General features: G+C 53.6%; 10 protein-coding genes across 10 annotated transcripts; 3 read left to right on the plus strand and 7 right to left on the minus strand.

The window, feature by feature from the left end:
- Positions 1-1,300: 1,300 nt before the first annotated feature.
- Positions 1,301-5,225, plus strand: CONPUDRAFT_151589 (uncharacterized protein; the record flags this gene model as incomplete). The annotated part of the gene is made up of 12 exons (XM_007768048.1): positions 1,301-1,365; positions 1,582-1,895; positions 1,939-2,070; positions 2,121-2,632; positions 2,689-2,890; positions 2,941-3,169; positions 3,219-3,348; positions 3,404-3,579; positions 3,635-3,731; positions 3,782-4,244; positions 4,296-4,505; positions 4,564-5,225. 12 exons carry the CDS (start codon positions 1,301-1,303, stop codon positions 5,223-5,225), a joined length of 3,192 nt encoding a protein of 1,063 aa, XP_007766238.1.
- Positions 5,226-5,269: 44 nt separating this feature from the next.
- Positions 5,270-6,538, minus strand: CONPUDRAFT_80835 (uncharacterized protein). Its single transcript, XM_007767337.1, has 2 exons — positions 6,444-6,538; positions 5,270-6,380 (listed from the first exon to the last, which is right to left on the minus strand). Exons 1-2 carry the CDS (start codon positions 6,489-6,491, stop codon positions 5,481-5,483), a joined length of 948 nt encoding a protein of 315 aa, XP_007765527.1. The 5' UTR covers positions 6,492-6,538; the 3' UTR covers positions 5,270-5,480.
- A 298-nt stretch (positions 6,539-6,836) lies between these two features.
- CONPUDRAFT_100765 (general substrate transporter) lies at positions 6,837-9,471 on the minus strand. Its single transcript, XM_007768049.1, has 13 exons — positions 9,130-9,471; positions 8,910-9,061; positions 8,789-8,843; positions 8,699-8,726; positions 8,587-8,645; positions 8,315-8,525; positions 8,216-8,257; positions 8,135-8,165; positions 7,892-8,074; positions 7,774-7,837; positions 7,620-7,719; positions 7,205-7,569; positions 6,837-7,145 (listed from the first exon to the last, which is right to left on the minus strand). The coding sequence occupies exons 1-13, from the start codon at positions 9,195-9,197 to the stop codon at positions 6,896-6,898; spliced, it is 1,608 nt and encodes a 535-aa protein (XP_007766239.1). The 5' UTR covers positions 9,198-9,471; the 3' UTR covers positions 6,837-6,895.
- Positions 9,472-10,328: 857 nt separating this feature from the next.
- On the minus strand, positions 10,329-11,478 carry CONPUDRAFT_120573 (glutathione S-transferase; the record flags this gene model as incomplete). Its single annotated transcript, XM_007768050.1, has 5 exons — positions 11,130-11,478; positions 10,838-11,061; positions 10,666-10,780; positions 10,455-10,558; positions 10,329-10,386 (listed from the first exon to the last, which is right to left on the minus strand). Exons 1-5 carry the CDS (start codon positions 11,298-11,300, stop codon positions 10,329-10,331), a joined length of 672 nt encoding a protein of 223 aa, XP_007766240.1. The 5' UTR covers positions 11,301-11,478.
- CONPUDRAFT_142800 (uncharacterized protein) lies at positions 11,440-12,958 on the minus strand (the record flags this gene model as incomplete). Its single annotated transcript, XM_007768051.1, has 2 exons — positions 11,440-12,761; positions 12,817-12,958. 2 exons carry the CDS (start codon positions 12,956-12,958, stop codon positions 11,704-11,706), a joined length of 1,200 nt encoding a protein of 399 aa, XP_007766241.1. The 3' UTR covers positions 11,440-11,703.
- A 2,942-nt stretch (positions 12,959-15,900) lies between these two features.
- On the plus strand, positions 15,901-16,233 carry CONPUDRAFT_50072 (uncharacterized protein; the record flags this gene model as incomplete). Its single annotated transcript, XM_007767091.1, has 1 exon — positions 15,901-16,233. A coding segment is annotated over one exon (333 nt), but the record flags the coding sequence as incomplete, so codon positions are not given.
- A 1,295-nt stretch (positions 16,234-17,528) lies between these two features.
- CONPUDRAFT_120582 (cytochrome P450) lies at positions 17,529-19,707 on the minus strand (the record flags this gene model as incomplete). Its single annotated transcript, XM_007768052.1, has 9 exons — positions 17,529-17,898; positions 17,960-18,006; positions 18,067-18,188; positions 18,248-18,350; positions 18,421-18,543; positions 18,700-18,934; positions 19,001-19,126; positions 19,188-19,421; positions 19,496-19,707. 9 exons carry the CDS (start codon positions 19,705-19,707, stop codon positions 17,529-17,531), a joined length of 1,572 nt encoding a protein of 523 aa, XP_007766242.1.
- Positions 19,708-22,069: 2,362 nt separating this feature from the next.
- On the plus strand, positions 22,070-24,078 carry CONPUDRAFT_151595 (uncharacterized protein; the record flags this gene model as incomplete). The annotated part of the gene is made up of 2 exons (XM_007768053.1): positions 22,070-23,815; positions 23,971-24,078. The coding sequence occupies 2 exons, from the start codon at positions 22,070-22,072 to the stop codon at positions 24,076-24,078; spliced, it is 1,854 nt and encodes a 617-aa protein (XP_007766243.1).
- Positions 24,079-24,089: 11 nt separating this feature from the next.
- CONPUDRAFT_80838 (uncharacterized protein) lies at positions 24,090-25,354 on the minus strand. Its single transcript, XM_007767338.1, has 5 exons — positions 25,295-25,354; positions 25,104-25,131; positions 24,968-25,047; positions 24,660-24,843; positions 24,090-24,541 (listed from the first exon to the last, which is right to left on the minus strand). The coding sequence occupies exons 3-5, from the start codon at positions 25,017-25,019 to the stop codon at positions 24,337-24,339; spliced, it is 441 nt and encodes a 146-aa protein (XP_007765528.1). The 5' UTR covers positions 25,020-25,047; positions 25,104-25,131; positions 25,295-25,354; the 3' UTR covers positions 24,090-24,336.
- A 578-nt stretch (positions 25,355-25,932) lies between these two features.
- On the minus strand, positions 25,933-26,538 carry CONPUDRAFT_80839 (uncharacterized protein). The gene is made up of 2 exons (XM_007767339.1): positions 26,154-26,538; positions 25,933-26,092 (listed from the first exon to the last, which is right to left on the minus strand). The coding sequence occupies exons 1-2, from the start codon at positions 26,492-26,494 to the stop codon at positions 26,050-26,052; spliced, it is 384 nt and encodes a 127-aa protein (XP_007765529.1). The 5' UTR covers positions 26,495-26,538; the 3' UTR covers positions 25,933-26,049.
- Between the last annotated feature and the right edge of the window lie 789 nt (positions 26,539-27,327).

Here is a 27,327-nt window from a genome sequence, read left to right on the forward strand (position 1 = left end):
TCGGGACCTCTTGTGCTTCCTGGAACCAATGCAAGTCGGGGTCGTACACAGGGCCGGGGCTTGAGAGATTAATACCGAGCTGATATACAAGTGTTAATCCAGAGCGTAGCGCCAATAGAAACTAATGACTTACCCAAACTGAGCCCTTCGCAGCATCAGACTGTTCATCAGGCTGCTCGTCGTCCGCCTCAATGGCACTTGCTTTTCGCTTGAGACGACGAGATTGAGTTGTGGATGGCTGAGGCGGCGGAGATGTAGGAGTCTTGCTGAACACGAGGAGGCCCTATAGTTTCTGGGAATCAACCCACAAATAAAATAAAATAAAAATATTGTTACGCTCACCTGCGCCTGTGGGGATCTTCCTGTAAGGGAGTTTCGTTCCCTTGCCACGTCAGCAAGGGTGTCTTCCATATGCAGCCCCATGCCGTCATGGTCGACCTCATCTTGAGCAGCAGTACGCCGTGCGGCCTTATGGGAGGAACTCTTGCTGGACACTGACGTTGTGGTGCTGTTTGACGTCTTCCGCCCGGTTAAGCCAGAGCTAGAGGTGGAAGACGGAATCCGGTGGGCGACACCAGTACTAATTTAAGTCAAGTTTGGTAAGCATGAGAATCACTGATGCAGAAAAGCTCCGACAAATACTCACGCCGGACCACGGGGATTGGTCCCAATTGAGGCAGCTTCTTGATGGCCAAACTCGACCTGGGCAGCATTGCTCGGTGCTTCGTCCTTCATGCTTTGACGTCTCGCCTCTATGTGGTGCCGCATTGTAGCTCTGTCTTTCCTCGCGACGACCTTGACCATGGGTTGAGAGCCATCGGGCTCCGCTTCTGACCAGTACAAGGTGAGATTTATGCCGCTACTACTCAGAAGTTGCACAGCACTGACCTTGAATGATCTGCTTCGAACGTGGATGCTCGGGGTTTGAAGACGCCTTCGCACCTTCGTCCTTGGAGATTGTACCCGCGCTCTTGTGCGCACTTGCAGCTGTTGTTGAGTGGATGACTTTCCGGACCCTCTGAACAGACTTCGGCCGACTGCTTGGCATTGGCTTTGACTGCGTCGCCAGCTGCTGTTGCTGCTGCACTTCGAGTTCGACTGATGCAAGCCGGTCAATGCCAGAGGTGACCAATGCATCCTTCTGGGCGTCGCGTTCAGCCTTACTGACTGGCTTCTTCTTAGCAGGGGCAGCCTTGACCAAAGCCTCAATGGGCCTGGAGCGGGGGCGGAGTGTACGCTGGGTTTTGGGAGACATGGAGGGTGCAGAAAGAGACGCGTGGCTGCAGAAAGGTGGACGTGGATGTTCAACTTCAACAAACGTAAGCTCCCAAGTCGCCGTCTGGCTAACCGGTGGCTCATTGAATTGTATGGCACCAGCCACGTCAGCCCCTTGTCACCTCGTTCAAACGCCCATGTCTCGCAAGCGGCGCCAGTCAAAAAACAGCAAAACCCAGAAACATGCCCTCAAACGTTTGAAATGTCCTCACTGCGAACGCTACTGCGCAAACACTTCCGGCCTTACCCAGCACTACCGCAGTCAACACGCTGGTGACATTGAAGATTATTACTACCATGAACCAGCTCCCCCCACTCCATCGCCCTCACGCTCACCCTCTCTTTCACGTTCACGTTCACGTTCACGCTCTCCCTCTCCTTCACGTTCGCGTTCTCCCTCTCCTTCACGTTCACGCTCTCCTCCTCCTTTGAACTTGCAGTCCTCATTCCAGTCGCCCTCGCATATTCCACTTCACTCACCCTCCCCTGCACTCCCTCACTCTCCATTATTCTTTCCAAGCTCGTCTCCTACACCCAGTCACTATTCCCCATCCTCATCATCCAGCTCGTCATCCTTCGCAAGTCCTCCTCTGCAAGGGCTAGCCCCCTCCCCGGCTCTGGTCCCTGAAGACTTCAGCCTTGATCCCTGTCCACTACCCGAAGACGACTTCTCCCTCGGTCATTCCCCACCACCTCAAGATGAAGACCACCCAGATTTCAGCAACGAGGACCCGTCGGTTGGAGATGCCATCAAGGTGGGATGCCTCACGAGGTATTTTCATAAATTCCTGACAGGTGCGTTATTTTGTATGGTTGTCTAAGGTGCCTCTCTGACAATTTAGTAGGCCGGAAATGTAACGAGTGCGGTGACTTCCTCTCCCCTGGAGAGCCTCCTCCCCCTTCTCCCCCTCGCAACCCCGATGACTGGTCGCCGTTTGGATCCCGCCTGGCCTTCGAGACAGCGGACTTCTTCTTCCGACGCAACCAGATGTCTGCCAGGCACATTGACTTCATGTGCCGGCTGTGGGGCATCTCCCTGGTGAAGCACAAGGATCAAGCACCCTTTCGTGACCACAAGCACCTCTACGACACCATCGACGACGTGAAGGTTGGGGATATTCCATGGCAATCCTTCTCTATCAACTACGGCGGTGCGAGGCCCCCCCGAAGTGTACCACCATGGATGGATGCAAAGTATGACGTGTGGTTCCGTGATCCTCTGGAGGTCGTCAAGAATATCCTCGCCCGCCCGGACTTCAAGGATCAGATGGATTACTCGCCCCACCGTGACTACGACAGCAACGGTGTCCGGCAATATGAAAACCTTTTCTCAGGCGATTGGGCCTGGGAGCAAGCGGTGTGTTCTTTCCATTCTCGAGACTTGCCTATCTACTGACATCTATATATATCTAGGATGAGATTGCACAAGACCCTGCAACGCATGGATCAACATTTGTCCCGGTCATCCTCGGAAGCGACAAAACAACAGTTTCGGTGGCAACCGGCCTGACCGAGTATTATCCCCTATACCTCTCCATCGGCAACGTTCACAACAACACACGGCGGGCACGCCGTAACGCTGTTGTCCTCATTGGTTTCCTGGCCATCCCAAAAAGTACGTTGTTGTTCTGCTCTTGTCCCGGCAAGTATCTAATGTGTCCCTAGCCAACAAGACCTTTAGTGCTGATCCGAAGTTCCGACAGTTCCGACGTCAGCTCTTTCACGCGTCACTCTCAGCGATTCTCCAAGTCCTGAAGCCCGGCATGTCGCAGCCACAAGTCTTGAAATTTGGGGACGGCTACTTCCGACGCGTCATCTTTGGTATCGGCCCGTACATCGCAGACTACCCGGAGCAGGTTTTGTTGACAGGAATTGTCCAGGGATGGTGCCCCCGGTACGTCTATCGTGGCTTCTAGCTTTTTATCACATGCTCAATCAAACAGTTGCCTCGCATTTCCTGACGATCTCGACAGTGGAGCACCGCAACGGTGTCGGCAACATAATGAAGCGCTCGTGGAGACACTGCCATCGGACGTCTTGTGGGATGAGTATGGCATCATCGCCGATGTTGTTGTAAGTCATTACCTCTGCCTGCCAGCCTCAGCACTATGTTGACGGGCGAGCCCAGCCATTCACCAATGATTTTCCCCGTGCCGACATCCATGACCTTATTGCCCCCGACATACTGCACCAGCTCGTCAAGGGAACCTTTAAGGATCACCTTGTCGACTGGGTCGAGCAGTACCTGCACAAGGTCCACCCCAAAGCAGAAGCCCTTCGAATATTGGATGATATTGACCGACGGTATGTTTTCTTGACATGCTTGTGTACGTATCCGGATGCTGACGTGGCACTGTAGTATAGCCGCAGCGCCTCCCTTCGCCGGCCTTCGCCGGTTCCCTCAAGGCCGAGGATTCAAGCAATGGACCGGCGACGATTCAAAGGCCCTCATGAAAGTACGTATGTTTGACGCTCTCAACACCTTTTTATTTACCCGCTTTTGTAGGTCTACTTGCCCGCCATTGAAGCCCACGTCCCCCCCAACGTTGTCCGCGCATTCCGCGCATTTCTGGAATTCACCTACATTGTCCGGCGAAACGTTATCACTGAAGACGACTTTGCCATCCTTGACGACTGCGTCGAACGATTCCATCGATACCGCCAAATCTTTGTTGAGTGCGGCGTCAACATCTCGCTGTCTCTTCCCCGCCAACACTCCCTGCCCCATTACAAGTACCTTATCCGACGTTTTGGCGCCCCAAACGGGCTGTGCTCGTCAATCACGGAATCAAAACACATTGAGGCCGTAAAGGATCCATGGCGGCGGTCGAGTCGGTTCAACGCGCTTGGTCAGATGCTGCGCACCAACTCCCGTCTCGACAAACTCGCAGCATGCCGCGTTGATTTTGATGCCAGAGGAATGCTGGCGGACGATCTGCTAGATGAAGAGCTTGGTTTAGACGAGCAGTGTGCGTTAATATTCACATCCCATTTCCCTTCGTATGCTCATCATCCCCCAGTTCTTGAGGTTGTCGACCACATGCCCGATAACGAACTCCTTGCCATGGGCTATCATCCCAACAATCTCCGAAACCGCGAAGCTCAATCCAAGTCCGTTGCTGCTGACTCTAATGACGAACTCGCGTTGGACGGATCAAGGAGGGTTCGCGTTGTCGGGAAGATTGATGGGAAGGAATTGATGGCGGAGGTGAAGTTAGCAAAATCGAGAGGTGAGCTCAATTCTCTATTCTTCCGGTTACCACGTTGTTGACCTTACCTTGTAATCAGCACGGAAACGCCCTCGCACGCTTCCTAACCTTGCCAAGGAGGTTCGCGAGCCGCAGCTGGTCGAGCAAACCCAACGATTCCTATTCACCATGCTTCACGGCAACGACCCTCGACTCAAGTACAACGTCTTTGTTCCCCTCCACGAGTGCCCCCTGCCTCCAGCAAAGATCACTGTCGTTAATTCGGCAGTGTCAACCTTCCGTGCACCAAGCGACAACTGCGGGACTGGCGGCCTGAAGCGTGAACGCATTCGTTCTACGGCTTCTTGGCGTAATGAAGCGCCACGCTACGACTGCGTTTTCGTCTTGACTGACGAAACTCGGCCCGGGACGCTTGCTATGGACGTCGTGCGTGTCCTCGCGCTGTTCAAGTTCGAGATCGGAAAGGTGGTTTACGAATGCGCCCTCGTCCACTGGTTCGAATACTATAGTGACGAACGCGACGAGGATACCGGCATGTACATCGTCCGCCCGAAGTTCAAAGGTAATACCCGTGATGTCTCCGTGATTGACGTCGATACGATCGTCAGAGCTGCTCATCTGATACCTGTATTTGGTAAACATACAGTTCCAGAGGATTTCAAGTGCCATCAGACCTACGATACGTACGATGCATTCTACATTAATCGTTTCATTGATCACCATGCATTCGAGCTTGCTTGAGCTCTTTTACCCTCAACAAAACTTCTACCTCTGTTCTAGTTACCCTTAATGACATTGTGATATCAATCTCGTGCTCAGTATACGGATCGCGACAAAGTCTGCGCTACACGGTGCGGTGAGTTGGACCCACTGGGTCCAAACTACAAATAGTGCCGAACATCTGTAATAGCCGACCGTCTGTTCTCGTGTTTGCACCACTCTCCGTCATTTCCCAACATTTATAGTAGATTATAGTCTTTCACTGAGCTTTTGTATTTACGTGGGGGAGGCCCGAGCGACAAGGACGGCAAAGTACCGGAAATTAAGGAAATGTTCGCTTCGCTTCCGAAAATGTCGGGAAAGTAACGTGTCACTTTCCTGATGCACTGTGTTGAAATCGTACACGCTGACGCGCTCCAAGCGCTCATGGGTTGCCTCCCCGTCGGCGGCGAGGTTGCCAATGCGCAGAATGAGTTCTATGAGGTTTGGTGCGTTGCTAAAGAGCGTAGGAAGGTCAAGTTGCACACCGTAATCCGAGTTACATTCTACGATGAGAGATATGAGCTTGGGGAAATCAGGTAGGTGGAGGACGTTCTGGGCTTCGGCATTGCTGCTAGTCTGGACGTGCAAGTGCGTCAATCGATCCCAGAGTGGCGATGGTGATCTCGTACTGAAGCGGATATCGCCGATGTAGAGGCGTTCCAGACTCGTGAACCTCTCAAGCCATGCGGTGGCGTTTTTGATAGGTGGCTCGGAGCTGAATACATCGCCGGAAAAGCACAGGTCAAAGATCTTAACAGTGTGCTCCAGAGTTTGGAAGGATGGATGGGTTGTAGTCGGCTGCTCATCATCTTCCAGCTCAATCGTCAGGTGAACCGGGAGGCTTTTGGCCCTGAGCGCCTGCTGGATGCGGAGCTGTGCCCGGTCTTCGTCCCCTGTCAGATAGATTCGACGCCATAACTGCGATGTTTTGAGCGCAACATCCCTCCAATACCTGCATACAGAGGCGACGACTAGCGACCAGGAGTGGCAATCCTTGGATATTCCGTAGGATCGCCCGAGATAGTAGGGTGGTGGCTGATGGGAAAGGAACGCGACGAATATCTTGGCCAGCATCTCTGTGGGGAGGCGATTGACGAAGGCAAGATCGGAAGTGCTGTTGAGAGAAGTCCGAGTCTGTGCATATGTAAGACTGACTGCGCTCCCATCAAGCTAGCAGTAGCGAAACACTGTACGTACTTCTCCTCTACTGACCTGGATCATGTTTGAAAGCAATTCTTGCTCCATGATGCGTTCTTCTTTCGAGACGGATGGCTTACACCAACCTGAGACACGGTGAAGATGAGAGTGGGGGTGAAGAATGAGACTGAGGCGTCACAGCCAAGGTGAGCTGAGGGAAATCAACTGGGCACCGCCGTGCGGAGTCTTAAGATCTAACCATGCATTGGGCTCTGAGAAGGACGAAGCCCGAGTCACACTGCATTATGCTCGCTCAGAGTGGTGATTGGCATGGATTTGGCAGGGCAGATCGATGATGTTGGTGTCTTGAGTTTCCTGTTTCCCTACGAACTTTCCTTGGGTTCAATCTTAGCCATCAGACCTCAGTACCCTAAATCAGGAACTATGGGGTCAGTCTATATAAGCAAATCCGATATAAGATATAATAGCATTCGTGATGGCTTTGCCCTTTCCTAGACGTGCTCCGTGTATGCCTTTTCCACCTCTTTGTGCATGCCACTTCCATCTTCTGCAGCATCCTTGGAGTTCATCGTGTGGTTCGCTTTGAGCCGAACAAAATTTGCCTCCTCATCCCACGCAAACGGACTTTTGCTCGAAAAGAGCATATCAATCTCCTCCAGCGTGCAGTTCGCCGTCTCGGGATAGAATGCCCACACCATGGGGATACTCAGGAAGTTAATCGCGCCAAAGATATACAGCGTGCTGTCAATTTTCGTAAGTGAAAGCCCTCCCACAGACAATGAAAGACGGAATGCACGTACTCTGCCTGAATCGCGTTGAACATGACCGGGTTCAGCAGCGTCAACCACCCATTTCCGATGCTCCACCCGACAACGCTCCACGCGTTCCCCTTTGCGCGGATTCCGAGCGGGAAAATCTCCGTGGGATACACCCATGGTATCGAGAGCCACGTTGCGCCGAACACGGCCGTGAACACGAATATGAAGAACGCGGACCCGCCTCCATACTGTGCCGCATTATCCGGGTGTTCTCTGAGTAGACCTCCCAAAGCACCAGAGAGAATCATAGCGATGCCTTGGCCCACGGATCCCCAGTAGAGTGGGACACGACGGCCCCATCGGTCGATGGTGAGAACGCCGATGAGGGTACTGAGGCAGTAAGTCGTCTGAACTTGCTAAATAAGAACGTCGGAGCGAGAGGACAGAAGTTGCCTACATCGTTGAGCCCAGAGAGCCATTGCGATTTGCGGGCACTATACCCTGCTTGTGCGAAGATAGTTGGGGCCCACATCACGATAGCTGCGATGCCGACCCATCTAATAAGGGGAAGTTACTGCACAGTTATCGATTCGGGTGTGTAAATCACTCACTCTTGCACAACCTGTAACCAAATAACGAGCTGGACACGTCTCGCTATGTGCAGATTGTCCGAGCCTCACCAAAATAAATCAGTATCCGTGCGTTGATATAACAAGTTGCGTCGCTCACCGATGCCCCAGAACATCGCCCAATATGAGTCCCGCTTTGTGTATGCTTTCTCAAGTTTGACGGCCTCGATGATGGCGTGTATTTCAACCTCGAGGTCTGACGTCCCAGCAACTATCTCGTCGCTTCTGATACGGTGTAGTATATCGCGTGCTTCGTCGATGCGGCCGACTTTAAACAGCCAGCCTATCCCGTTGTAGAACGTCAACAGCTTAAACATGATGGACTGTGGTAAAGGAAACGTACGGGGTGATTCTGGCATCCACATGAGAGCAAACTGTAGTAGTTGAGCAAGCTGTCGAACACGTTGGAGGGTGCTATACTCACCATAAACGCAAGCACAGGAATGATTTGGAAAGCAATGGGAAACTGCCATGGAATTTTGTCATGAACCTGCGAGTCTGATCTCATAAGGAAGCAACTCACCCTCCATCGAATTTGCGTGTCCCCATTACCGATGAATCCCATACCAAACTCAAGCCAGTATGCAACGACAACGCCGAAGATGTTGAGCGTGAACTCGGTGGCGATGAACGCGCCGCGCGAAGTGTGTGTCGCCACCTCGGCGCTCCATACCGGCACAATCGCGTTCAAAAAGCCGGTCCCGATGCCGTTGATGAGGCGTGCGCAGAGCATCCTACCCCGTGGAACGTGATGAAATACGTTCTGCGCATGGAAGGTGCATGAAGGAAGCGTACCAAGCGAGGTTTTGGGCAGAGCATTGGAGGGAGGCGCCGAGGAGGACCCAGATGCTGCCCTGCATGTATGGTCATCAAGGGTACCCGGATACTCGGCAGGAATGCGATTCACAATGATCATAGTCTTGATGCGCCCAATTCTAAGAGTACGGGGTCAGAATCGACGAAAGTCAAGGAGGCAGATCTGTGAACGCGGACACACCGGTCACCAATTGCACCAGCCATCAGGGCCCCGATGAGAGTTCCCAGGTAATAGACTAACGGGAGCATACATGTCACAGTTAGCCAGAGCCCTGCGACGAGAGAGATGAAGGAGTGCGCACTGCTGACTATGCCGCCCTGTCTCGTCGGGTTTGTTATCGTTGCAACATACCCCTCCGCCGGGCCCTCGTACGTCGAATAGCCAAGCCCCATTGTCCGCACGTAGTCCGGGGCCGTGTTCACGCCACCCATCATACCTTGGTCATACCCGAAGCTGATGGTCCATGTCGTTATCAGTACGGGATAACGAGGGGAGGCATCGAGCAGATTGGAAATACCCACAAGAAGATGGCAAGTCCAGCAACAAAGTTGATCGTGTAGTAGAGCCGCTTGCCGCCGAGCGAGGCCATGATGCGTTCCGAGAATGCTCTCAAGAACACGGATTATTCAAAGAGTGGATACGGGGCGAGAATGTTTCTGTGGCCTTCACATGCATCATATAAGCCTTCTGCTCCGGCCTGTGGCCGCAAAGAGGCGCTCAGACTCCTCGTGAACGAGGTTAGGTCGGCGGTAGTGACGACATTTGGTGGCTCCGCGCAAAGCTGTGACCAGCTCTGCAGACCCCGGAGAAAAGTCCTCCGCTTGCCTCTGCCTACAGCAATGTGGCATGACCAGGGAGAATGGTCAGGCCGTCAGAGTATGTCTTGAAATACATGGTTAACCTTGCAAATGAAGCATAACTGAGTTAAGCCGCCGGTACGATAAGATGTTGCTCAGATGATGAACGGCAACACAACCTCACAGCCTAATCTTTTGCCCTGCGAAGACGACACGATATGGCATGCGTGTGTGAACAGTAGCCCAGTCGATGGGAAACTCATCTGGACCGAAGGAGCGGGCGGAACGACGGCTTGCCTTCTCATGACCTGCCCTCTCGATTCTCAAACTTAAAGGTCACAGTGGGGTTCCTGTTCCGCGTATCAGACAAACATAGAACTCACCCCATCTATCAAAAGTGTGAATTGAGCATACTCGCCTTGCTTTGTACCAAAGAGTCCTAGGTTGTGTTGTTCTTTCCCTTAAGAAAGGTTAGCAAATGGCCGCAAAAAATAAACGGCGTTGTGTCGTCCGTGGCTTTCAGAACGGCAATTGAAGTCCGACCGGCTGCTCCCGAGAGGCTCCCCTTTCCTCGATGTCTGCTCCATGCTACAAAATCAAAATCAAGCCTACAAGTACTCGCTCCCGAACATGGCCTCACCATTGGGCAACTTCTCGCTCACGAGGGCCTAGAATTTCGACACTTTTCACTTTCGAGGTTTCGAAAAATGGATTGTACCAACATCCCATAAGGCTCTGACGCTCGAACGGATATGCAAGCGGCACTTTCTCTCATCGTCTCTGCCAAAAACCCAAAGTCCTCCGTGTAGTGCAGGGTTCATCCTGGCAGGGTATCTCAGACTCAGCGCCATAATGATAAAACATGTAAGAACACCCTGTCTGTCTCCTTCGTCCCCAGCATTGAGTTCTCAGCGACCAACAGCCTACACCCCGTTTTTGACAGCCAGCCACGACGGCCGGCTTGATATATCCTTCCACCATCTTTTCTCCCCGAATGCGGAATCGGTCTCTCTCAGCAGCACCAAGATACGGATGGGATGTCGACTCACCTCGCGACGTTGGGCCTCGCCTCGGGCTTGAACACGTCCATTTCGAACCGCTCCTCGAGCATCGTGCTTAGGGGGAGGTGGAAGAGGTCTGCGAGCGTGACGTGCTGCAGTCCCCACCACATGGGTACGACCATCCGTCAGCTATCTGGAGAGGGTAAAGGATGCAGGCAGAAGGGAGCGGAGAGTTAGGGAGGTTCATATATGCGCTCACATCGCCAGCAAGGTACGCCTGCTTGCCCAGTATACCCTCGTACACGTCCAACTTCTCCTCCAGCCTCTGTACATTCTCCTGCAATCGCGCTTCGTCTGTCTTCAGACCTCGCCGTCTGTCACCCCTCAGTCAGCCCTGGCACATATACACTCAAGCAAGAGAGCGCACGGACATTTTGAACACTCGCTCCCATGCAACCCCGTACGCCCACGGCTCGAAGCTGCACACCTCGACGTGCGCGGCCTGCTCAAATGCCGCATACGCCGCCATCCTCTCCGCGTCGCGCCCCGTAGTTTCCGGAAGCGCGATAAGGCCCGGTGTACCCTGCGCGGCGTACTTGGCCGCGATGTACCGCGCACACGCGCGGGACTCGTACACGAGGATGCCATTGTCGTCCTGTGTAATCTCTGTCAATACGACGTCTGGCCGTCTATGAAGAAGGGGACGGAAAGGAAAGAACGCACGATAACCGGCAGCTGGCCAAAGGGGTGCCTGGCAATGTTCTCTGGTTGCTTCTGCTCGCCGGCGTTGATATCGACCTGGACGAACTCGAAGGGCACGTCTTTCTCGATGCAGATCTGTGCGACGGAGCGCGTCTTCGTGGACATGTGTTCGCCGTACAGTTTGAGGACCATCTTCCCGTTAAGCGAGGCGGGAGTGTGCTCGTCGTTACATTTGGTAGAGTTCTTGCTTTATACAAGTCTGTTTTATTGGTCAATGGTCTTGTGAGGGTCCAGGTGACTACCCGGGACGAGCTGCGAGGTTATGCGGACCGGCGGTACTAAGCTGGTATAATTGTCTATTCCATGAAGCGGAGCATATAATGATTAGACGTATCGTAGGCTTATAAATAGTAAGAGAGCTGGGTATCGATACAGAGCGCGGGGAAGATACAATGGGCGGGAGTGAAAAGTGAAGTGATACAGCGCGCGATACAGGTCAGTGTAGGGTTAGCCAATCCATAAGTAGGTTACACAATCTAAGACAGTCAGTCCATCCACATCACAGCAGTCCTCTGCTCGCGAGCACAGGCCACGCTCATGCGCCTATACTCGAAAGCACCTTAAACACCTCGTTCTGCCGCTCGCGGAACGCCTTGAGCTTCGTGATGCCCAGCCCCAGTGCATTCACCCTATTCGAAAACTCGACCGCACGGCCCTCGACGCTCCGCCGCCCGTCGCGCTCGCGCTCGCGGTCCGCGCGATTGCCCACGCCGCCCTCGATCATCGCGCGGGCACGTTCGAGGCGCGGCAGCGGGATATCCGCCTCGTCCCCGCGCTGCGCGTACTGCATCGCCGTCTCCGTGTCCTCCTCCTCCATCTCGCGTGCCTTGCGCCCGATCGCGGCGAGCTCACTCATGAACGGCTTCAGCGGCGGGGGACACTCGGCAAGCGTGAGCTCGCGCCCGAGCACGCCGACGACGCTGCCCTCGGACGTGACGCTCGTCGTCGCCACGTCCAGAATGGCGAATGAGACGGCGGCGAAGTAGGCCCGGGATGGGTCGCGCTGCATCATGTCGTGCAGGGGCTTGCTCCGCTCGAGGACGTCCGCGAGCGCGGCGTAGAGCGTCTCGCGGATGAGCTCGATGGCGGGCGCGTCGTCTGGAAGGATCGAGAGAGCGGGGCTCGGGCTCCGAGGGAGAGACATCGTGCTTCCCGTCGGACTCGCCATCTCGTAGCTCGGCGGGGGCACAAAGCTCGCCTTGACCTTGAGCGTGCTGGCACCGCCTGGCGCGCCGGCATCGAGCGCGGCCTGCAGGTCGTCTGCGTACCGGTTCTGGAAGGAGCGGCGCTGGCTGATCTCGATCGCCACGGCGCGTAGGTCGGCTGCGAGCCCGCCGATGGAGTTGTCAAGGGGAGAGGAGATCGGTTGGAGGTTGCAGATGATGCGGGCGAGGTCGTGTTGGTGCTGTGGGGCGAGCGCTTGTATGCGCGGCACAGTGGTGGCCCAGACGCTGAGGAAGCCGAGGAAGGATTCGGGGCAGTTTCCCTCGGCGAGTTCCATAGGAACGGCGGTCTTGGATGTGCGCGGGAGGGGGACGGATGGGGGATTGGTTGTACATCTGAGAGCAGCAAAGTAGAGGCAGAGTGCGGGGCCTGCCAGCGTGAATTAGCAGATGTTGATCGGGTGAAGAGATGGGAAGTAGCACACCCGTTATCATGAGATCGCCCTCTGCACTCGCGAGAATCTCTGGATCGACAAGTTTCTCAATTTTGGCTTGTGTGAGTGAGGAGCGGAGGTATCGATGGAACGCGTCCTGGATGTACTGCTCCGTTAGCTTGTCCTCCGACATCGCGTGCGATATAGACAGAGGAGACGAGATTGAGGTGGTGTTGGTCAAGGGCAGAGATGACAATGAGCTTAGGAAGAAAAGGAGCTGTGTTCTTGCTTATATGGACGCAGCCTCGTCAAGCCGGTGCCTCAAAGCGGCTGACAGCGGTGACGCACCGAATCCGACGCTGCCACTTTCTGTCTCAAATTGCTCCTATTGGGTCCTTCTCGCCCGCGTAAATCCCGGATCTACCGCTTTAGGCATCGCTATCGGACCAAATAGTCAGAATGAACTGCACAGCTCAGGGGCTGTGGCGAGGTCCGATGCCGACTGCGGGCAGCGGCGAGCGCAAGATAGCCGCGGGTGGTCACCGGTCACCATCGGACCAACCCTTGACCAGGACCACCTGTGTCTTCTCGCTATAATGAACACATATTCACACTCACTTATTCTACTCGGGAAAATGCCGCTTGCAGCGGCGGAAACCTTGCTTGACGTTGGAGTCTGCATTGTAAATGATTTGCAAAACCCTGCCTATTCACTATGAAGTCAAAACGTAGACCCTAACAAACTATCAGAGACAATATTAATGTATAATAATGTAGCCAGTCTAAATGACAGCATGAAGCTCGGACGTTTCATATTGGAGGAGTTTACCACTGTGGTGATCTCGAAGGAGCAAGTGCGCTGCACGGATGGAGTATGGAACAATTCCCTCCAGCATATGCGTCACGGTCAGGTCAAAGAGGTACAGTACGTCTCGCATTACCATTATCTCCGCCGTCGCGCAAGGGGCCATGGTGGTCGTCAGGCGTGCATGTGGGTCCATGGGCGTTGATACAAGCTTGAGCTCATCAAAACCGAAACGGCGGACAATGGAGGTGATGTACAACTGCCGGGAGAGGTGGATGGTGCGGGCTGCCCGGTCATGCTTGACTTCAATGCCCAAGAGCTAGTGCAACTCGTTGAGATCAGAAACCTCGACATGCTCGTGCAGCAGGGCCTTAAGGCGGGCAATGAGAGCAAGGGAGGATGTGACAATTGTGCAATCATCGGCATGCACAACGATGATGAAGAGGGTGTTGGCATCCCGACGATAGAACAAGCATGGAGCAGCGATGAAGAGATTTGGGACATGGATAGTATTGTGTATGAAAGGGAAGATGTATTACACTTCTGGACTGCGTCGACGTTGTACTGGTGCTGACTTCGCCTACTTATTACTAGTGTCTAAAGGCTATACTCTACTTACCAACCTGGAATAGTGAGCTTTGTTTGTACTTATGTGGCAGGCGCGACGTTCCCACGCAATAAAGGGGGTGACAGAAACCTTGTCAAGCAAGGTAACTCTCCTTAGTCAAATCCTCGATATCCACACCCGCATTGAGTCTTAGGCTTCGCTCAATCATTGCCTGGCGGACGAGAGCCTCTGACGTCGGTGCTCTATGACTCGAAAATGGGGTTCCTCAGACTGCTCATTGCATCATCCAAAGCAGCATATGGAGGTGGCCATCGCCAGAACCTTTGACCTTGCTGATACAAATGACGGCTGCGTCAGCTATGGGTCAAAGCATACGAGGGCAATCTTGGTGACGTAGGGATCATCAAGCTCGCTGATCCGACGTCCCGACCAAATTTCATTTACATTGTCAATCGCGCTCGGTGAGAGTTGACGCACAATCTGGACTGATGATGGACTTGTGACGCTCGCTGAGCTGGACCCGTGCTGAACACTACTCATCGGTGACTGTTGTGTTCGGCAGGCGCATGATTCAAATTAGCGCTGGAACATGAGGAAAGTAGGGATCTGTTGAGAATCGTGGAATCATCGTAAAAAGTTGAGATGGCACTCTGTACACGGCAAGTTCCTACACGAATTTCCCTCTGGCCACGAAATCATTGGTTTCCTAACTGTGTGTGCTAGGTTTAGATCGCACATTCTGATCTCCGCCAGTACCCAGAGGGGCTCAGCTCACTTTCTCTGCCTCCGTTGGGCAGTTGCTGTATCGCCTACGCCCCTGGGACACATGTTTAACGGATGTCCGTGCAGCGGTCACTTGAGTCGAAAGAAAACGCAGCACAGCTTGAACTCGCACAGTCTCCGGCACTGGCCCTTGGCTTTGGTGGGAGCCAGGGTCGACGCAGCTCAGGTGCTTGTCCAGCACAGCGGCCGTCGGCTGCTCGGTGGAATAGTGATTGAAGTCTACGGTCGGTCGGACTCGACCCGAACCCGCTCGGTCGCGCACGTATGCAAAGAGCTCAGGATGCCATACGAGCTCAACCCTAGCTGTAGGACTGTCGCTACGACAAGCGGCGAGCACCTCTCAACTCACCACGCGTAGCTGGGGATCTGTGACTGAATACTGATCCCCCGAGCCTCAATGCCAAATCCAACATGATGATGCAGGGCCAGCAGGAGATTTGGGATTTTTATTGGATTTGGGGATACCGGACTATGCGCAATTGTCAACGAGGGATTGTTTTCAGTACTTCATAGGTTTAAATTGTTGCATAAAACGATTGTGATGGAGTGCGCGCTTGGTTTATTTATTTACTTTCCACCCCAGCTTTAAAGTCCGCCCGCTTGCTGTTGTCGCGCACGAATGCCGTAACTCCTCGCGACTACTTCGTTTCATCCCCAGAATCACCTTCAGAAACGCTCATGATATCTTTCGAAGAAGCAGCCTCAGAGCTTGACTGTGTTCTGAGACCTTGAAAACTATCACCGGTCTTGTAAGCCACGCATTCTCGGTATCTCTAGTAACCTTTATCTTACGACAAATTTCCTCAGCTCCCTGGAGTCGTCTCTCGTGTCTCTGTGCGTGTAGGAATGATGTTTATGAGTTTTCCCCTAAGCTTCATGACTGTGTCACTACAAGGTTGCTGCACAACACTCGCTCGCATCGTATGCAGGAACGAATTCTGCCCTTAGCGAGAACATGGAAATGCACAAAATCCGATCAATGGTCTCCGTTCTATCGCTAATGATCAAGGACACAAAAACGATATTGAAGACCGTTAACAAGCTACGCGATGTGCTAGACCACACTACAACGGACCATTTGCGTCTTGTGTCTCCCGTATTGCGACTTCCTTTCGAGCTCTTGTCTGAGATCTTCGTTCTCAGCGCTGAGCAAACCGTCCGCACTACTCTTCATAGGAACCACATCCCCTACTTTCATCGCACGTACAGGGTTCAAGCGGAAGCGTCTGGCGCGCTCAATGTCGCCCAGGTCTGTCGGAAGTGGCGGGAGGTGGCGCTATCCACTCCGAGCCTGTGGAACGCAATTCTTCATGCCCCTATCAGTGTCGGCTACGTTCCATTTACCGCCCACAGTATTCCCCTTCCGCTGATTCTGCAGAGAGCGTTGACATCTCCGATTTTCATTTCACTAGACTGCTCTGCGATGGAGGTGGACTCTGACCGAATCATCGGTCCTCTCCCTTGGAACCCCGCATGCGACAGTGTCGTAGGGATCGATCTTCTACGCGGTAATAGGATGTCTTGCCTCCCATTGTTCCATTGGTTCTCTCAGTTCCGGAACCTAACTCGCCTCTACATGAACGATCTGAACTATACGATATTCCGCGACCCCAACATGCGAAACGGGTGTTCTTCGTTCCTAGATCGACTCACTCGTCTTCATCTGTCTTGTTCCTACGCCGCCGGTCAAGCTGCGCTCATAGGCTTTCACACATGGAGTAACCTGGTTTCCCTGACACTGGACCTAAATTGGAGTATTAGTATTAGAGACTTACAAAAGGTCTTCATCCATGCACCAAAACTCACCGAGCTCTTCATCGCCCTCAGCATGAGAGCTGGCAACGAATGGATCACCACGCCCATTTCCTCTCGAAATCTACGTTCATTCTCAGTCGTCACGTACTCAGACTACTACCTCGACGAACACAACACGGAACGCATGTTTAACTCCCTTACTTTTCCTGAGCTCTCTGATCTCGTCGTCACCTGTCCTCCGGATGGAAACGTAGACTTATCTACGGCGCTTCTTGACTCGCTCTGGCTGTCGTCTGCCAAGCCTTGCGTTGATTGACATCCCAGAGTGGATTCTTGGGTACACAGAAGGCGAAGAAGGCGAGGAAGTCGATCCGCTCTCGATTCGGCCAGCAACGGCCAACCTGCGAGAGGAGTTTTCCATCACATCTGTAACATTTCCCCACACTTTGCAAGAAACGCGGGTGTTTCAAGAAGCTAAACACAGATGGTATTCCGGTGCATGAAGTTGTTTAATGAATATGCCTGTTTCATTCGTTCTCTATGTTCATGTTGCCGAACATCGCATGTTCTAGCGTAGCGCATAGTAAACTGTACGCTCTCCTAGAATTGCCGTGTCTGACCCAGTCTGCTGCCGTTAAATTTGCAATGGTCATTGGTACATACGGAATGGATCTCACGGTATGCTGTACCCCGAGTTGGAGAGCGATCATGCCTTAGATTCTCGACAAAATCTCACAGCAATTGTTATCGGAACGCACTCATGCACCTCCGTGGTACTTGAATGTCATACTGCCCGTAGCTTACACCGTTGTTCCACATCCTCATCAGCTCCTAACCACCGCCCATTTATTCTTAGTTCTCCCCACCCATATCACCCAACGCCCTCCTCACGATGTCCTTCGGCACCCTCTGCACAAATCTGACCTTAAACGGCGGCGGCCTCATGACCAACGTATCCTTCCACCCGTCTATATCGTACACCGTGTCCTTGCTCGGGCGCACAACGTCGAATGCCCAGAAGATGAGTGCGAGGTTGAGGAACAGCGAGCGGTTCGCGACGTGCTGCCCGGGGCAGACGCGCCGCCCGAAGCCGTATGTGAAGAAGCGGAGGTCTGTGCGGAGCTTTGGGGAAGAGGGCGGAGAGGTAGTGGGGCTCTCGAGCCACCGGGAGGGGAGGAAGGAGTCGGGATTGGGGTACGCGGTGGAGTCGCGCGAGATGGCCCTATGGAAGAGTGAGGGGTAAGCCAAGTAGTTTGAGATACAGGAAGAGGGACGATGCGAACCAGTGAGAGCCGAGAATCGTCGTGCCCTCCGGAATGACGTAGCCGTTCTATTATTTGTTACATATTAGCTAGGATCACGGAGGAAAAAAACCGGCGGGAATACATACATAATGGACATCTTTGTTCGCACTGTGCGCAATACCGATAGGTACGATAGGGCGCCAGCGGAGCACTTCTTCGATGAACGCCTGTAGGAGCGGGAGGCTGCCCATGTCGTTGAAGCTGGGCGCTATACCGATGCAGTAGATTCAAGGGCTTGCCCATATAGGTAGTACAAAAAACACGTACCTCGTTCCCGCCCAACGACCTTATTGAGCTCCTCATGCACCTTCTTGAGCTCTTCAGGAAACTCGGCCGCCGCGAGGATGGCGAAGTTAAGGCCAACTGTGGTCTGTTAAAAACTGTCAGAACAAACAACTTCACCCCCGGTCAGAAAGGTGGGTTATCAGCGAACGACGCACCGTGTCGCTGCCCGCGCCAAAGAGGATGGACGTGACCTCGGCGAGTTCATAGTCGGGTAGCCTGTGCTCGTCCTGCGTCTCAATCATGTTACGCAGGAAGGACGATGCGGCGGTGCCCTCAGCCTATAAGCAGTTCACCCGTCAATAATTTGGGCTTTCAAACCCGAGCGAATGTTCTGCGCTCACCATCTCCTGTTGCACCCTGCCCATCATCTCGTCTGCCAAGTCCTGCTCTTTCCGCGCCCACCCGGCCATCTCCCACCCGAACGCGCCGAGCACCCTGCCCAGCCACCAAATCCCCGGTGTGTTCTCGAGCGCGTCACAGATGCGCTTCATTCCCCCGAGGCGGTGGAGTGGCTTCAAGACAGGCAGCGCCTCAATTATGAAGCGCCCCGGGATCAAGGAGTTACTGCCGTTTCGCCCATTTTGAAGGATGCGCTGCACTTCTGGTGAGGTGGCGGAGGTTGGTGTGCACTTGCCATACATAATTTGGATGGTCACGGAGGAGGCGTAGCTGTGGGACGATAAGAATGCAGCGAGTGAGCCCTTATAAGAAGATGGACGAAAGAGGCGCACGCACGACTGGAGGTGATCAGCAAACTTGTCTGGGTTATCCATGATGTTCAGGATAACACGGCGAGCATGGTCAATCTGAATTGGCTGGTAGCTCTTCGCCGCTTTAGGCTGCAGTGCGGTATGCACCGCCCTTTCATACTCTCAAGTCAGCACTAAATTCATCAAAAAAACGAATAAAAGTCACCACGTACTTGCGCACGGTTCGGAAATGGTCTCCAGCGCCCTCGAATATTAGACGCCCCGACCGCGCCATGAGCTCACCCCCCACAACCGAACGCGGACGATCAGTGGTCGAGCCCCCAGCTTTCTCCATGATCTCAAGGGCCGCTTCATAGCTCGCCACGACGACGAACTTGTTGTTTCCCGCACTCAAAGTGTAAACGCCACCGTATTGGTCTGCCAATGCGGCGAAGTTACGAGCAACACTAGATCCAAGCAGTCGGGTTGGGACTCGGATAAGCATTGTATTTGAGAATAATGGAGGGTGAAAGGCACGTACTCCCTCTTCGGAAAAGGGTTCTGCCAAAACCACTTCGTCGGTGGGCCAGGAGGTAGAGGGCTCCTCTTCTGGCTGGACGAAGCGGCGTTCTTGATGGAGTACAAGGCGAGGAAAGCGGTGAAGGCGGCGACTGCTCCAGTGACCGGAGTCAGGGAAGTCTGATCGGTGACAGAGAAGGGGAGATGTTCAGCAAGGTGACGGAGGTAATCCATGAGTGATTCCGTTGTGATGGTGCTCAGATTCGTGATATTGAGTGTCTCCGCTGCTCCGACGTGCATATATAGGAGCTCAGAATCCATTACTTACCTGCTTATTCCACGCCTGCGTCAATCGGTGCTGCACAATAATAAGCGTACGGCTTCCGGCACTCAATGGGAATTAGAAGAGCGTCGCGGGATCTACGGGCCCGCTGTGTCTAATGCTCTCCGTGTCATCCATCTCCAGTACGGGCCCAGAGAACCGTCGCCACGAAGGAGCAGCAGCGTAGATAGAGGGCTAGCCCGTTTACGCCGGGTATTGACCTTCATTGGCTCATTGTTGGCGGAATCAATGGGAGGCTGAGGTGAAAGACCGGTTTGCACGGTAAATGCATGCGAAAGCCGAGTAAATGGGTGTTTGTCCTTGTTGAATCCTAAAGGCGTTGCACAACGGAGCCAAATAGATAGGCTCGCGATATCATATCGACTATCCAAGCAGCTACACGTACTACGAAGCTAGTGTAATTACAGTATATATGAGCTCATTCAGGGATGGGGATGCTGTATTTTGGTGACGCTTTGCTTAGACTTATAGACCCTCATACTTGTTGTTACATTAGAAAGATCTAAGTATGTACAGTAGTCCACTCTTTACAATTAATACTAATCTAAAAGCATCGTATCGATGCTTCTGAATCGTTCGTTGCTCTATTGACATGTCTATGTGACCAGCCTACTCGGGCTGTTTGTTATAGGAAGGAATGTGACCTTCAAGTTTCCGTCTATCTCGTCTCCGATTTCTCTCACAGCATCGGCCGATTATTCATACATGCTGACATGAGTATGAAATCAGCAAGTTCTACAGAAACGTTCAGTGGACTTTAGCGGAGGACCCCGCTGGGATGAGCACTAATCAGGTTAACAAGAAGCAACGCGTACGGGTGAGCTAACACAAACCCGCGCAGCTGCGCAGTGTCCTAGATCTCCCTAGTCGTATCTTCCAGGCCTTTTTACCCCGACCTCGTATTCATGTTGCTCAATACGTCTCTTCTGAAGTTTCTCATCCATCGTCCTCAAAGGCCGACTTTTCGTCTTCCCTTTGGTTCCATTCGTAACACGGTACAGCCTTATGACGGCCCCCAACTCCCCAACTTCGAGCTAGCTGGTGACGCGACACTAGTCAATTGATTTTCTGATGGTAACTATCCTTCATCTGAAGCTGCATCGTTGAGTAGACTGCTGCTTTTGTAGGCGGTTCAGAAGCGGTCGATTCAAGAGTGATTTGCTAAGCTTAGCCTGTGCATGGTGGACTCCTACTACTTAGTAGTCTAAGACTGGGTGGCAAGGTAGATCACGTACAACGGGGATTAATGTGCCTGTGCTGTGACCATCATTTCTGGATTGTTTGTTGATGTTGCAGCGAGTAAAAACGAAGAAGATGGCGCCAATGTGGACCAATAACATCTGTTTTCTTGCTCATCGGTCAAGAGCCGGTTCGCAAGCGTTGATTGCAATGTACATAAGGGTCGCTCTCTCGGTCTGACTTGCCTTCAACATTGTGCACACCGCTTTTTTATGATGGTCCAGATTTCGGCTGACCATCTGATCAGCATCTACGTGGGGAGAAAGGAGTAAAAAAGAAGAAAAATACGGGGGAAAGCTGGCACCCAGGGAGCAGTGGATCCACTCCTTGGCGGATTTACATGCTCCGGGCGGTCCACCTTCCTCTAGATGGGATCACTCTCCCCCCGCTCTCTCACGCTGGGGCGTAAACGCTTGACAAATGCAAAGAAAGGCTATCAAGGCAGCTAAACTGAACGGAATCAGAATGACCGCATGTGGGTTCAAAAATGGAAAGATTTAAACCTCGTGCGCAGACTTTCGAAGAGGTGCCGTATACAGTTTTCATCTTTAAACGCCTTGATATGTCTAGATTGAAGTGTGCATCTGGCAAACATAAGTAGGGAGTGCACAACACGTTGAAAATCACAGGAATAAGTTACAAGTAAGAATCGCAGTGGCTCTGCTTGAAATTAAACTTGTGTATTAAATACAAGCCACCATTCTATATGCTGATTGGCAGACCCTCGATGGAATGCGAGCGCCACCGTACGGAGTGGATAGCCGAGCAAACTACTGTTGCACACCACCGTCCGACAAGGCAGACGTCGCTTTCTGCTTGCTCACTTATATCTCTCGAAGTTTGCGTCTCCGTATCTCTCAGCAAGTTGATATGCATGCCAGATCGACTACGAACCGACGTCAACATCATGCCACGCGAAGAGCAAAGTACACCCTTGCCAACACCCACGCGAATAGTTCGAATGTTTTCGTCAACCACGTAGCTCAATCCCGCCAGTCATACCGGCTGAAGATAATGACTGGTGCTGGGTCGCTTCGACAGCGGCTCGCCGCGCTTGTTTTCATTATCGCTGTCCTCTCTATCTCGTTTATCTGCCTTTGGCCTATGCTCACTTCTCCCACAATCATCGAATCCTCCCTGGCTGCTCGATCAACGACTCCATTATTATCAAGTCTTGCTCCTGGTATTCCAACACAAGGTATAGCCCCAATTGGTTCTCCTGGTGCAAACACGGCCAACATCTCTACTTGCGCTCGTACCGGATGCGACAACCCGTCGTTAAAGAGGTTGAAGCATCGTCCCAAGAGAAAACACACATCCGGCCCGATTAGACTTGACCGTTCCATCCTTCCCATCCTCGAATCTCTCCACTCCGATGACCTCGCCTACCGTCTCGCAACATCGCACAAGAAACGTTCAGGCAGAAGCTGGACTCCGTTTGTCGATAGACTCCCCGAAGCACGCTCAGGCTCACATCGGTCCCGCCATTCTCGTCGGGATGACACCCATGACTCCCGTTCTGGTTCTGAAGCTAACCTCGACGCCGGTGTTAAGATGTCCGAATCCGGCGGTGCGACACTAGAGGACCTGGCCGCGTACGACGCTCAGTTCTGTCCCGGACCCGGACCATGTCGTTTCCTCCTCCCTTACCGCATTGGTGAGCAAGAGTCCAAAGCGCGCCAGCACCTCGCACAAGTCGCTCGGCTTGCCGAAGTGCTTAACCGCACTCTCGTTCTTCCGAACGTCGGGCGCAGCAGGGTGGGCGCGTGCGCGAGGTGGCCGTTCGGGGCGTATTATGATGCTGGGCTTCAGTCTCTACCTGGGGGCGAAGGAGAGAGTGGAAAGGGAGAGGAGAACGGGGTATATGCGCGGGGCGTAGACTTGGAGAAGTTCAGAGCGTGGGTGCACGGACGTCCGACAAGACCAGCATTGGGCAGCGTTCAGCTTCAGACTCGTGCGTCTGTCTCGGAGACCGATATCAACATGGACTTGGAGGTCGTTGCTGCCTTGCCCAATGCATCGCCCATGTCATACACACCGTGTCTTCGCAAGCTAGGTCTCGGATCTCTCAGATCCTCCCCCTCGCCCCCTTCATCGCCTTTCGACAACCAGGCTGAGCCAGTATCGGCGGGGATGACCATCCTCGTCGCACAAGACAAGCTCCATCGACCTCCGTACGAACCCTATCCCGGTTCTCGCGTTATCGACCTAATCTTCAAGTCGCCCGCCATAAACAACGCACAGGTCCTCGTGCTCGAGTACGACCTCCGCCATCCTATCTTCTCTCCAGCCGACATCATCATCGACGATCATCTCCGGTATGCACCCTGGCTGCACACACTCGCCCACCGTCTTATCGAGCGAGCGAAGCCGAACATCGGGGTCCATTGGCGCATGGAAGGTGTTCCACCGCAAAACCTTGAGCCGTGCGCACGCGACCTGGTGAACGTCCTGAGCGACCTAGCGCTGGAAGACGGTTCGGAGAGGGGCGTCATCTGGCTCGCGACGGATTATCCAGGGCTCATTCAAGTTGACAACTCCGTATCGATGCCTAGCACTTCGATGAAGTCAACAACCTTCACATCCAATACGAGCGCCGTTGAGCCCGCTCTTGATGTTCTTCGGAGCTCGGTCCGACCCGGAGGGCTCCTAGAGGGCTGGAAGCTGACAGAGCTTGACGAGCAGATTCGCCACGCCGAGCTGGCGGAGAAAATGTCTGAGAAATTAACTGTCGATGAAGGCCTGTTGGAGGATAGCGGTGTTCGTGGAATATTAGATAAGCTGGTTTTGTCTGGAGTGCCCTGGTTTGTCGCAGGCACACCGCGTTGCGCAAGGAAAAGGCAAGCTCTGCGTGAAAGTGATTCGCCGCAATAGTTGACTGACCGTTTTTTTACTCCAGTTCTTTTACGCAACAGGTTGTCGACGCTAGACAGAACCGCTTCATGGCATCAGAGGAACATGACGATAACATCGTTCAGCTCTTCGGAGAGAGCACAGCGTTTGCGGAGTTTCGCAACGGTTAGCAATATCTGAGCTTCAGGGGATCGATAGAGTTAGACACACTGTACAGAGAGAAGCTGAAATATCATAGCATAGAACCGACAAAATAATGATGAAGGGCATGCGGCCTAATCGATGTTCACATACTGTAGCGATAGCAGTAGACATTCAGTCATTTTGGAGCCGCGTCAACATACAATCCACCCCCCTTCCACCGTCCGGCTCTATGCCACCGCCCTGCCTCCACCCAAGCATATATGGCTTGGTACCGCCAAGCGCATTTACTCCCGGGGAGCACCACGGCCCACACCGAAGCTAGGCCTGAAGTCGCTGGGCGCACCTTCCTTCTTGCGGTAGTCCTCGCGGTCGCCGCCACGAGGTGGGCGGTAGGCACCCTCGGCGCCAGGGCCACGGACACCAGCAGGGCGGGGTAGCCGAGCAGCCTTCTTGTGGGTGGAGGGCACGATCTCAGCAGGGAGGTGCAGCCTGCGAGCGAGGCAAATGACGCGCAGAGTCCGGAGCAGGGAAAGGCGGCGAATGAAGGTAGATGACAAAAGGACAGCGTTAAGCACCAGTACGAAAGACAATATAGACAGGTGCGCACCATTCGCGGAGGTAGTCAACACCCTCGGGAGTGAGAATGTAGTAGTACCATTGCCACGAGAACTGGGTCTTGACGAAGCCCTTCGAGGTAAGGCTCTGCATGGCCTTGATAACCTGAAGGTTAGGGACGTCGAGCTCCTCATGCTTGGGTGCGTTGAAATCCTTCTTCGCGACCATCACGCCCTCTGAATTATCCAATCCACCCAGCATATGTGAGTCGAGGTTGTGCAGCAAAAGGTCACGAATAATTATGGGTTAGATCACATCAGCAACATTGGAGGGCGATTCAAGGAGAAGGGGTAGACTAACCCTTGAAGAGGTTCTCGTAGATGACGCGGCGGTTCTGCTTGGTGATGATCATGCTGGGCTATGTGGTTTTATGTCGGAAGCTGTCGGTGGAATTGTAAGCTTTACGCGCGGCTTGATTCTGCTAGATAAGACGTACTGCAACTTGATTGTCGCACTGTGTCCGGCTGAGGAGGAGAACATGGAAATAGCATTAGCAAGCTTCGCCGATGAAGTACATCCACAGAACCGAAGATCCATCCAGCCCAACGAGGCAGTATCCATCCCTCAGGGTCTCGACAAGAGCCTCCCTAGCACTCCCTTGATGTAATCGGCATCATAGATACTCACTGGAAGCGTTGGGGGCGTTGATGCCTTGAGTTTTGAGTCTTGACGTCGAGCGGGACAGCGACGGGCGTGTATACGGGGTGAGCAAGCCTCTGCGGAGCCTCAATGCATCCATATATGGAAGGTGCTACTTCCCCTGACCGAGCCACAGTAGCCGGGATCGGCGTTTCCCGGCCGCCCCAGAGGCGGCGCGTGGCGACGCGCAACAATGAACCGCTTCATCTTCACGACGATCGTAACATTCACCCCGGGGCAGAAATTTTACTTTCTTCCATTTTATGGTCTTGGTGAAACAAAACAAGTGCAATTCTGGACATGACACATTATAGCGTAGAAAGAACGTGATGGCTGCCCGCAGCCCCTTCACTTCAACATCGACGTCTGCCAGAACCCCGAGACCAAATCGACCAAAACAGCGCCGAATCCTCTCCTCGGCCTGCGCGCGTCTGCCTCCCCAATCCCATCAATAACGCCATTGAATAGCCTCTCTCCGGTATCTGCCGTTACGTACGACGCGGTGCTCACCGAAGACGCAATAGACGGACGGGGCGAAGACGGTGCTGTAGCTGCAAGTGGGAGCTGTGCCAGCAGCTGACTGCGCAGTACGCTTTTACTGGTTTCGGGCGACAAGTCTCTGAGCTCGAAAGTTGAGCTGGCCAAAGTAGGAGTGCCGATGGCAGGAGTAACGTCTACGAGACACGTTACTGCCTTCTTCCCCTTCCATAGCAGGGAACTCTGGGTGCTGGATTGCAGGGAGATTATCGACGCCGAGTCGCCAATGTGGAGACCCCCCGGGATAGGGTGCGTAAGCGCGGTTACTCTCTTCTGTTTGAAAGTGGACACCCCTTTGATGCCATCGCAGGTTGGGTTGACTGGGAACACGACGCCGAGTGGAACAATCACGGGTGACATCATTGGGGTGCGGTTCCGAGAAACGTACTTTACCAAGTCGTCAAGGAGCCAGCTTTCCACCCATCGACGAACGTCAAGGGTCTTCAACGCGACTTCGACCTGCGGGAGGGCTGGAAGATGTGCCCCTACGGGACGGAAAACTTGGACCTTGGCTGGGCATAGACGGAATGGGACATGGACGCTATAGCTGGAGCTTGATAGATGCTGGGAAGGAGATGAAATAAGAGCGGAGGAGCTATCGGTGGCCAGCAGCTGCGACGAAGAGGGAACCAGCGACTTGTTGGCTTGCATATCCACTGACCGAAGGGACGAAGCACAGGATCGGCTACAATCAGACGACCCGGGTGGTCCTGCTTGTGCATCCCGAATCGCTAAAAGTGCGTGAGCCAACTTCGGACCTCAGCGTCTCACGACTAACTGACCTTCAGCGAGCGCGGTCTTAAACACTGCCGCTACCCCACGTTCAGATATCGTCGATCTTCGCGCCCTAACAGGGCTCCTACCCGTATCTGGCTCCTCGATCATCATTCGACTCCCCATCATCTCCGGGCTCTCGGCCTCCTTTCCCTCCATACGCGGAGGCGACGGCGACTCAGGAGTCTTCATCACCCGCATCAGGGGACGAACGGGCGAGAGCAACGTCTCGGCGCCATCCCATAGGACTGGCCCATTATTGCAACCAACAGGCGTCTCTGGCAGCGACGGCAGCGACCGCGATGTGGAAAACGCTAACTCGGTTATCGGAGACGTCGCAAGGGTTGGCTCTGGACTTTCCACGACGGGTTGCCAGAACTCCTGCGGGATAGGCAGCCTCACCCGAGCGCGCTTGGCAACAGGTACAAACTCATAAGTCAGGAATTGCTGCGTGTGCCAGTCAGGTATCGGATCTGATGTGAAATGTTCACTCAGCGTTGCTTGGACCAGCTGCTTTGGAGGTTCTGTACGCGATAGGCTTTCATCCGCACGGGCGACGTTAGGCTCGGACACGCTCTGGACGGAAAACGGGAACGGAGCGGGTGGTCTTTCAAGCGGAACTAGCTCAGCGGAGCACCCAACGCTCACACGGAAAGGGATCTGCCACGCCGGGTCGTAGGCATCCTCCGATGCTGCTCCAGACTGGGCAT

The sequence above is a fragment of the Coniophora puteana genome (genome assembly GCF_000271625.1).
Source record: "Coniophora puteana RWD-64-598 SS2 unplaced genomic scaffold CONPUscaffold_3, whole genome shotgun sequence".
NCBI classification, from domain to species: Eukaryota; Fungi; Basidiomycota; class Agaricomycetes; order Boletales; family Coniophoraceae; genus Coniophora; species Coniophora puteana.